Genomic DNA, 10259 nt, shown 5'->3' on the forward strand with positions numbered 1-10259 from the left:
AAGTAATAAAATAAAATGTTTTGTATTGATTCCCCATCACCATACTGTCCTCTTGCTACAGAATTTGTAATTTTAAGGACATTTATAGGATCTATGAACTGATGTAGTCTTTGATTTTTAAGTGTTTTGAAATAAATGTGAAGTATTTGCACTTTAACTTTTTATTTTCAACAGATTCAATCATTGCTCTCATAAGCATTTTAATCATTTTGCCCAGAGAAGAATCATTTTTTCATTGTGTTTAATTTATTTTACATGAAAGTATTTAAAAGTTTATGTCCATTATAAGTTTCTGTGAAAAAATCTTCAGAATTTTTGAGAAAACTTAGAAATTGGAAATATAAACTCTGATATCATCAGCATATAGAGACACACAAAGAGTGAAAAACTACTTTCAGATAAAAATATCTTTACATGTGAACAGGGGCTGTCTGAAAGAACAAAAGATCTGACAAAAGACAATATTTGCTTTCCAAAATAAACCATTCATTCTAATCCAGATATCCAAACTCAGGATGTATCAACATCACAAGAACAATTACGTCACTTTATAATCATCTTAAGATCTCTATTTTTATTTCTGTAGAAACTTTACCTTCACACAGTTCAGTTACAGTGTTACAGTGTCCTCCTGCATGTTCACCATCCTGACTGTATCAAACAACAACAAACACTCCAGGATCAGACAAACCAGCTCCAAGATAATAGTCCTCCCCCACCTGAGCTCTCCCACCTCAGCACAGGGCCTCAGCTCCTGACACCAACCTGCCCTCAGTCCACACTTTACTTTACCTCTGTGTGGCTGCAAATGTGGGACTTTGGAATCTCTAACATGCCTAAAGAAATACCACACTGGATTCTTGGTGTAGATGTGGATAAATCTGTGGAGCCTGTGATCTCACTGACATATGTATGGACAAACACAGCTGTGTATGTGTCCATGTATACATATAGCAATAATTTTGGGGACTTTGTCCAGTTGATGAGGTGGGAGGTGACTGTTTGAAATTTAGCAGAAAAACTTTTGGAAACAAAGTGAACATCATGTGTTTGTGTAGGTTTGTATTTCTTCCTTATTTCTACCACTTTTTCAGACACCTATTTGAGGGTTAAGACTTGGTTTTAGGGTTAGGGTGTATGGTTTGCATTATGTCTATGAGAGTCCTAATAAGGATAGAAATATGAGTTGGTGTGTGTGTGTGTGTGTGTGTGCGTGTGTGTGTGTGTGTGTGTGTGTGTGTGTATGTGTATGTGTGTGTGTGTCCTCAGTGAACTGTATCAGTCTCTGCAGTAGTTTCCAGCTGCAGCAGTCAGTTCAGTTTCTGTTCAGTCTGACTGAGGGAGGTTTTTGTACGACCATTTTTCACTGTGTGAACACGAGCTGACTGTTGATGTAGTGTTCACTCTGACAGTAATAAACTGCTGCATCTTCAGCCTGGACTCCACTGATGGTCAGAGTGAAATCAGAGTCTGATCCACTGCCTGTAAAACGATCTGGAATCCCTGATTCTTGAGTGTCAACATCATAAACGAGCAGTTTAGGACTTTCTCTTTCATGCTGTTGGTACCAGGCTAAATTATCAACATCCTGACTGGTCTTACAGCTGATGGTGACGGAGCCCCCCATCTGAAGTTTGATTCAAGTTGCTCAAATTTAAACCACTTCAAGTCTAAAAACACTGAAACTTTAATTCTACTTTAAAATATCTGAAAATGATTTTCATTTTTTCACCATAGTGACTATTATTACAGTGACTTCATTTCACTTAGTTTATGTCAAAACAAACAGTGAAGATTAATCTTGTCTTGAAATCATGTGTTAACAGTTTGTTAAACAATGACTGAAATCAACATGAAGTTCATTCAGGTCATTTTCTGTGTTTGTTTCTTTCACTAAATATTTGAATGTAAATATTTTGGATGTTTTTGATGATCCAGTTTTGTATCGTCTGTAGTTTAACATATTTCAGGTCAAACTGTGAGCTGACTGTCTCTGTGCTGATGTGCATGAGAGGTTTGTTAAAGGGAAGTGAAACAATGTGTGAGTCAGTGACTGGTGGAGCAGAAAAACCATCTGACACAAAGTCCTTAAAGGAGAAAATCCACTCTGACACAGGAAAGGTGTCCAGGTGTCTGCTGTTTGATTGACAGCTCTGTGGTACCTGTGCTCTAAGCCGATTGGTGTCTCCTAGGTGATGCCCGTCCCACCCTGACGGTGCTGGGCCCCTCCAGCCAGGAGCTGCAGCAGGGGAAGGCCACGCTCATGTGCCTGGCCAACAAGGGCTTCCCCTCAGACTGGAGTCTGGCCTGGAAGGTGGACGGCAGTAGCAGCAGCAGCTGGGAGGAGAGCAGGAGCCCCGGGGTGCTGGGGAAGGACGGCCGCTACAGCTGGAGCAGCACCCTGAGGCTCCCTGCAGACCAGTGGGGGGAGGTGGGCTCTGTGACCTGTGAGGCCACCCAGGGCTCCCAGAGTCCGGTCACAGAGACACTGACGAGAGACCAGTGTTCATAGTCCTGATCTGACTCTGGGACTCTGATACTCTGATTCTGGTTTTACTCTGTAACTGTTCTCAGTCTTTGTTCTGCAGCTCTGTCTCCCTCTGGTTCCCTCCCTCCTTCTCTAGTTTCATGTTTTATCTATAAAGTTTTTGTGCTTGTTACAATTTGAATCATCACAGTAAATAAACATTATTTCATCAAATGACTTGTTTTCTTGTAATAGTGACACAAAATAATGTTTCTGTCCCAATAGTTTTATTCAACTCAGAGAAATTCAAATGTTTAGACGTCATTGGTGGAAACTCTCAGGTTGAAATTCATTTACAAAGTCATCAAATCTGCCAAGACTGAATCATTGATTTGATCAGAATCATAGAATATGATCAGTTTATTAGATAAGATCAATTGAATTATTCCCATGTCCCATGAGTCACAGCGTGGCTGTGATTGTATAGACCTACATTAACATGACCTACCCCAGTAAAACAGTTACTATTCATTGCAGCAATAGCTCCAAGATAAAAACTATTTCTGAGTCTTTTTGTTCTTGCTTCAAACGTCCTCTACCCTCTGGCTGAAGGCAGCAGCTCAAACAGATGTTTACCTGGTGCCAGATGTTCCTCGTGATACTCTGCTCCCTTTTCAAGCTGCCGGACCAGTCTAGATGTTCCACAGAGGGTCGGGGGCAGCCAGGACTTTTCTGGGCCGCATTCAAGACTCTCTGGAGAACTTTATTTCTCTGACTGTGCAGCTGACAAACCACACACACATGCAGTAGGTCAGTGTGCTTTCAGTTGCACCAGCAGTTTTTCAGGCAGGTAGTTTTTCCTGAGAATCCTCCAAAAAGACATTTGCTGGTTCACTGTCTTTGCTATAATCAACCATCACTAACTTTAGCTCAGACTGAGAAGTTTCCTGGGAAATGAATTAACCACATATTCATCCAGGATCAACTAAAGTGTTAATGTGCACAACTGACGTTAATGTGTTTGTTCTGTTTAGTTGGTCAGAACAACAATGTGAAGTCTGAGTAATGTGTCAGTTATTTATGTTGCAGTGCATGTGTAGTTTATGTAGACAGCAGGAGTTTTCATTTATTCATAGCCATGACTGAAGGAAGAGAGTAGTGGGATACAATACACTCATAGACATGAATGGAAAAACTGTGTGTGTGTGTTTCAATGTGCAGGCTCTAATAGACACTGGTAGCGATCAGATGCTGGTGCACAGTAACCTGGTATCCCCCAATATGATGTGTAATCACAACACAATCCCTATCCGCTGTGTGCATGGAGATGAATAGTTGTATCCCACAGCGGATACGTATATAAAGGTCCTGGGGCAGGTCTACCTTCTGAATGTGGGAGTCGTACATGGCCTGTCTATTCCTGTAATACTAGGCCGGGATCTGCCAATACTTTGTGACCTGTTGAAGGAGGATCAGCAGTGTAATGTGGTCATGACGAGGGCACGAGCTAAACATGCTGACCAACAAGAGACTCTTTCAGTCCTCCCGTTTTATGATGCGGAAATAGAGACAAAGCCCGGGAAGCCTCGAAAATCACGCAGACAGAAAAGAAATTTCAGCATACAGTTGTTGATTCGGCGGTCGAGTTAATGCCCGATTTACAAACGTCTATTGAAATCCCCACTAACATTGCTGATTTACAACAAAGTGATTTGACATTAAAGACATTATTTCAGAAAGCCATGGAGAGGGGACAAGGTGTTGAGTCTGAACATTTTAACGAAAGATTTTTTCTGCAGGATGATGTGCTTTATCGCCAGTGTGCAGCAGTCAAGCAATTGGTAGTCCCTCAGCCTGCTCGGGAGGCAGTACTGGCCATGGGCCACTCCATCCCCTGGGCTGGTCACATGGGGAAGCACAAGACAGCTGCACGTATTAAGCAACATTTTTTTTGGCCAGGTATGCAGGCTGATGTTGCTAAATTCTGCAGAAGCTGCCCTCAGTGCCAGATGACATCACCTAAAACCCCCTCCAGGGCTCCTCTACCGATTATGTCCACCCCTTTTGACCGACTTGGCATGGATATTATTGGTCCGGTGGAAAGGACAAGGACCGGATATCGTTATATGCTGGTGATTACCGATTATGCCACCAGATATCCAGAGGTTTTCCCCCTGAAATCAGTTAAAGCCAAGACTGTTGCTTTTTGTCTTGTTCAGTTTTTTTCTAGAATGGGATTTCCTCTGAGATATTAACAGACCAAGGAACTAACTTTATGTCTGGTTTGCTTAAGCAGGTGTATCGGCTCCTGGGAATCAAGAGCTTGAGGACTACACCCTACCACCCACAGACAGATGGATTAACGGAGCGATTCAATCAAACGTTGAAACAGATGCTTCGTAAATTTGTGAATGAATCAGGCTCAGATTGGGACCAATGGCTGCCATACCTCCTGTTTGCATACAGGGAAGTGCCCCAGGCTTCTATGGGTTTTTCCCCCTTTGAACTCTTGTATGGCCGTGACGTTAGGGGGCCCCTGTCATTGCTGAAAGAGGTCTGGGAGGGAGACCAGAGGGCTGTCAGGCCAGTAAATGTTGTGTCTTATGTCGTACAGATGAGAGAACAGTTGGAAAGGATGAGTGAGATGGCTCAGGCCCATCTGGCAGAGGCACAGCAGAATCAGAAGTGTGACTGCTCAGCCCGTCAGAGGACTTTTGTCCCAGGCCAGAAAGTGCTGGTGTTGTTACCCATGGAGGAGAGTAAGCTGCTGGCTAAGTGGCAAGGACCATTTGAGGTTCTGGAACAGCTGGGCCCAACAACATACAAAGTGGCCACCCCAGGGCAGCAGCGCAGTTGCAAAGTCCTGCATGTGAACTTACTTAAAGAGTGGGTGTCGAGGTCAGAGGAGTCCCAAACCGCACTGTTTATCAGGAAGGTGGAGGAGGAAGATGAGGCAGATGACCAGTATTTGCCATCTCCAGCATCTATAGACCTTACTCTGGACCATTTGGCAGAGGAACAACAGTTGCAGGTGAGAGTGCTTTGCAATTTGGAAGTTTTCCGAGAATATCCTGGTAGAACAGAAGTAGTTGAACATGATATTGTACTGAAAGAGGGCTCTGCTGTGAGGCGAATGAGTTACAGGATTCCAGAGCGCTTGTTGACATCTCTAACATCTTGACCTGATGTTGACACTGGGGATGACTTGGTGGAGCGGGTGGGGAAAGCAAAATATCTAACGACTATAGATTTGTGGGCTACTGGCAGGTGCCTCTCACTCAGCAGTCACGGGAGCTGACTGCCTTTAGAACACCTTGGGGTCTGTTCCAGTTTACAGTTCTGCCATTTGGGTTGCATGGTGCCCCTGCGACGTTCCAGCGGCTTATGGACCAGGTATTGCAAGGATGCTCAGAGTTTGAGCATCTGGCACATTTGAAGAGGGTGCTGCACTGCCTTCGATCAGTTGGGCTGACCATTAATCCTGCCAAGTGTGCCTTTGCCAAAACGGAAACAGAATATTTGGGTTTCGTTATAGGTAATGGGATAGTCAAGCCCCAAGTTAATAAGATTGCAGCCCTTGAGTCCTGTCCATTACCACAAACTAGGAAGCAGTTGAGGTCCTTTTTGGGGATGGCAGGGTTTTATAATCGGTTTATACCTCACTTCTCATCTAGGGCTGCTTTACTGACAGACATGACAGGATCAAGGCGTCCTAACCAGCTCCAGTGGACAAAGGAGGCAATGGCGGCCTTTCGCGACATTCAGCAATCACTCAGTAAGGAGCCCATTTTATATAGCCCTGATTTTGAAAGAGACTTTGTGTTACAGACTGATGCCTCAGATAGAGGTTTGGGGGCAGTCCTTCTGCAGGAAATAGAAGGCAATCTACATCCTGTGGCTTATATCGGCCGGAAGCTGTTTTCGAGGGAGATGCGGTATTCCACGGTGGAGAAGGAAGCCCTTGCCATTAAGTGGGCATTGGATTCCCTGAAATATTATCTATTGGGACGAGACTTTAATCTCCAGACGGACCATAAGGCTCTGAGGTGGTTGGACCAGATGAAAAACACCAATGGGAGGATCACACGTTGGTACCTGGCAATGCAACCCTTCAGGTTCTCCATCCAGCATGTTCCGGGCAGGAGTAATGTGATGGCAGACTACTTGTCTCGCTGTCCTAGCGAGACTTTTGAAGAGGGGGGGTGTGTGATGGCCTCAGCTTTGGCCATCCCATGAAGTAACTACTTACCGTTTTGTGGATCCTGGGACGTCGGCCAAAGGATTGGACTGAGTTCTTGGGGAGGTTGAAATACTGCTTGCCCCAATTGGACTATACCAATGGCTGCCCCAGGAGGAGGGGGAGGTCTATAAGGGAGATGTTTAATTTGACTTATATAGTTATTTTGGAATATTATTTGTTATGTCAATTTTGTTTCTGTGTTGTGTATTGGTTTGGCCAGCCAGTATATATGTTCCCCTGTGTGTCAATTTGGGTTGGGTCATTTGTGGTTTGTTAGTTTGGTGTCTAAGATATTTAATTAATAGTTTTCCTGAGTTGAGTTATCCTGTGTTGACCTCTTTTAGAGCTCTTTAGTTAGTAATTGATCATTTTTGTATTTGCCTAAGTTTTTTTAAGGGTGAATAAATCCCCTTTGTTTTGAAAAATTCCTGGCATCCTGTGTCTCCATGCTCGGACCCTCACACACTGTGACCTGGCCTCTGGACTCTGAGGACACAGAGACAAAAACGTAAAGCAGCTTCATGGTTTTGTCGGCTTCATTTCACAGCGACGGATGTTCATAGAGGAGAGGAGTTGGATTCTTTGGACTTTACCTGTGAAGCAGCAGCAGAGGAGAGTCCAGATGAGGACGGAGATCAGAGTCATGTTTTTGATGAGGAGGATTTCTGTGGCTTCTGTTGTCATGAAGGACAGCTGTCAGTCATCCAGTGTTCAACTCTCAGGACTATAAACTGTCCCAGAGCACTGGAGCATGGTGCTGCTGATGCAAAGTGGCTCTCTATGGAAATGTGAAGTGTGAGGCCCCTGAGGGCTCCCAGAGTCCTGTCACAGCGAAACTGTGGAGACCAGTGTTCATATTCCTGGACTCCGCTACTGGTTTTACTGATTTTTTTCTGACACTGTCTCACTTTGAAACTCTTTCTCATTTTACCTTGTTCCTGATATGTTCACTGGTTTTGTTTAATGTTGATTGTTTCAATATTTCCAGACTAATAAAGATCTGATCATCAAATTAGTTGTGTTTCCTTGTATTTTATTCATTTATTTATTCATTAGATTATTTTAACATTCACAGACAAATTGATGTAAATACACTGAGCCTGTGTTAGTGATATATAGTAAAAAACTTAATTTAAAATTAGTTTTAGGTTGTAAAGGTGTGGAGGTCATGACCTTGTCAAGTTTTTAAAGGTATAGCTTAAACTATTAGCACTTTCACCTTTTATTTTCAAAACATTCATTAATTGCTCTCATCAATATTTTACTTTTTTTAGCCCATATGAGAATGTGGTCTACCTGCCAACTGGACCCTCTACCCATCACCTTATTTAAAGCCTGCACCCACTCCCTCTCTCCTCTCATAACCAATATTATTCACTCTTCTCTCTGGTTCTGTTCCATCATCTCTAAAGACTGCTAAAATCACAACTATCCTCAAAAACCCAGCTCTGATCCAACAAACCTGAATAATTTCCAACCCATCTCCAATTTACTATTTATCTCCAAAATCCTAGAAAAAACTGTTACTGCTCAGGTTCATAATCATCTTACTAACAATAATTTGTATGAACAATTCCAGTCTGGTTTTCACCCCCTCCATAGCACTGAAACAGCTGGGGTAAAAATTACAAATGACTTCCTGTTAGCTGCAGATTCTGGACTCATCACTATTCTCATCCTCCTTGATTAAACTGCCGCATTTTATATAATTTCACACTTCATTCTCCTTCACCGTTTAGCATCAGTTGGTATCATCAACACTGCAATCACCTGGTTTCATTCATACATCTCTGGCCCCACTGTTGCTCCAAATTAAAAATCACAGGTCCCATTCTTCATCTGTTAGTACTGGTGTTCCCCAGGGCTCTGTCCAGGGCACCCCTTCTGTTATTATAGACTCCCTCCCACTTGGTCTCATTTTCTGTAAATACAATATACAATTCCACTGCTATGCAGATGACACCCTGGTCTGTCATTCCTCTAAACCCACCACTGCGCTTCCCCCTTCCTCCCTCTCTGACTGCCCCTTGGACATCAAAATGTGGTTTTCTCACAAATTAAACAGTGATAAAATTGAGTTTTTGCTCATCGCTACCAAATCTACACTCTCTAAAGTCGACATTTACTCTCTCTTGATTGATCACTCCACTATTCCCCCCTCCCCTCAGGTAAAGAGTCTGAGTGTCACCCTTGACAGTACCCTCCCCTTTTCCACTCATATTAACTATGTCACCAGGGCAGCCTACTTCCACCTCCGTACTTTAAATCGTCTGCTCTCATCACTCACCCCCTTTAACACTGCCACCGTCATACATGCCCTCGTCACATCCAGGTTGATTACTGTAATTCACTTCTATACGGTTTACCTCACAAATCCGTCCATAAACTTCAACTGGTCGAGAAATCATCTGCCCACATCCTCTCAAGAACCCCACCCTCTGATCACATCACCCCGGTACTTAGACAACTTCACTGGCTCCCCGTCAAATTTCAAATCCATTATAAAATATTACTACTGCCTTATAAAGCTCTCCAAAAGTTTGAACTTGGAACAGGACTTGAAACAGCTGGGATCCAGTATGAGGCTTAGGGCAAAGGTCATGAGCAGGCATTTTCTCACTGACTGTCCCAGTTTGACTCGTCTTGATTCTTTGACCAATCCCTTAAAACCATGGGATTATACTGGGATATGAAAGGATGGTGAGACGCTGTCATGGAGAAAGGAGTTTAAATTCCATCAGCATCATTTTGGATCATTGGACCTGTTTTTGTTAAATGTTGATTTGAACTGTGTGTGTGTGTGTGTGTGTGTGTATGTGTGTGTGTGTGTGTGTGTGTATGTGTGTGTGTGTGTGTGTGCGTGTGCATGTGTCCTCAGTGAACTGTATCAGTCTCTGCAGTAGTTTCCAGCTGCAGCAGTCAGTTCAGTTTCTGTTCAGTCTGACTGAGGGAGGTTTTTGTACGACTGTTTTTCACTGTGTGAACACAGCCTGACTGTTGATAGCATGATAACTCTGACAGTAATAAACTGCTGCATCTTCAGCCTGGACTCCACTGATGGTAAGAGTGAAGTCAGAGTTTGATCCACTGCCTGTAAAACGACCTGGAATCCCTGATTCTCGAGTGCTAGCAGCATAAATGAGCCGTTTAGGACTTTCTCCATCTCTCTGTTGGTACCAAGCTAAATAGTTTGAATTATACACATTCTGACTGGTCTTACAGCTGATGGTGACGGAGCCTCCCAGAGCAGAGCTCACTGCTCCAGGCTGAGTCACTGTGACCTGGCCTCTGGACTCTGAGGACACAGAGACAAAAACATAAAGCAGCCTCATGGTTTTGTCGGCTTCATTTCACAGCGACGGATGTTCATAGAGGAGAGGAGTTGGATTCTCTGGACTTTACCTGTGAAGCAGCAGCAGAGGAGAGTCCAGATGAGGACGGAGATCAGAGTCATGTTTTTGATGAGGAGGATTTCTGTGGCTTCTGTTGTCATGAAGGACAGCTGTCAGTCATCCAGTGTTCAACTCTCAGGACTATAAACTGTCCCAGAGC

General features: G+C 43.6%; 2 gene segments (V, D, J or C); one reads left to right on the top strand and one right to left on the bottom strand.

Moving 5' to 3' along the window:
- The window catches only part of LOC113126322 (Ig kappa-b4 chain C region-like), a 34015-nt gene extending 31314 nt beyond the window's left edge, over positions 1–2701 (top strand). The window contains 1 exon segment of the C gene segment in view: positions 2193–2701. Coding sequence covers positions 2193–2512 — 320 coding nt within the window.
- Positions 2702–9665: 6964 nt separating this feature from the next.
- On the bottom strand, positions 9666–10161 carry LOC113126894 (Ig kappa chain V region 2717-like). The segment is given in 2 exon segments: positions 9666–10002; positions 10110–10161. Coding segments are annotated over 2 exon segments (375 nt in total).
- Positions 10162–10259: the final 98 nt, after the last annotated feature.

This window comes from Mastacembelus armatus, chromosome 11 (genome assembly GCF_900324485.2).
Source record: "Mastacembelus armatus chromosome 11, fMasArm1.2, whole genome shotgun sequence".
In the NCBI taxonomy this organism is placed as follows: Eukaryota; Metazoa; Chordata; class Actinopteri; order Synbranchiformes; family Mastacembelidae; genus Mastacembelus; species Mastacembelus armatus.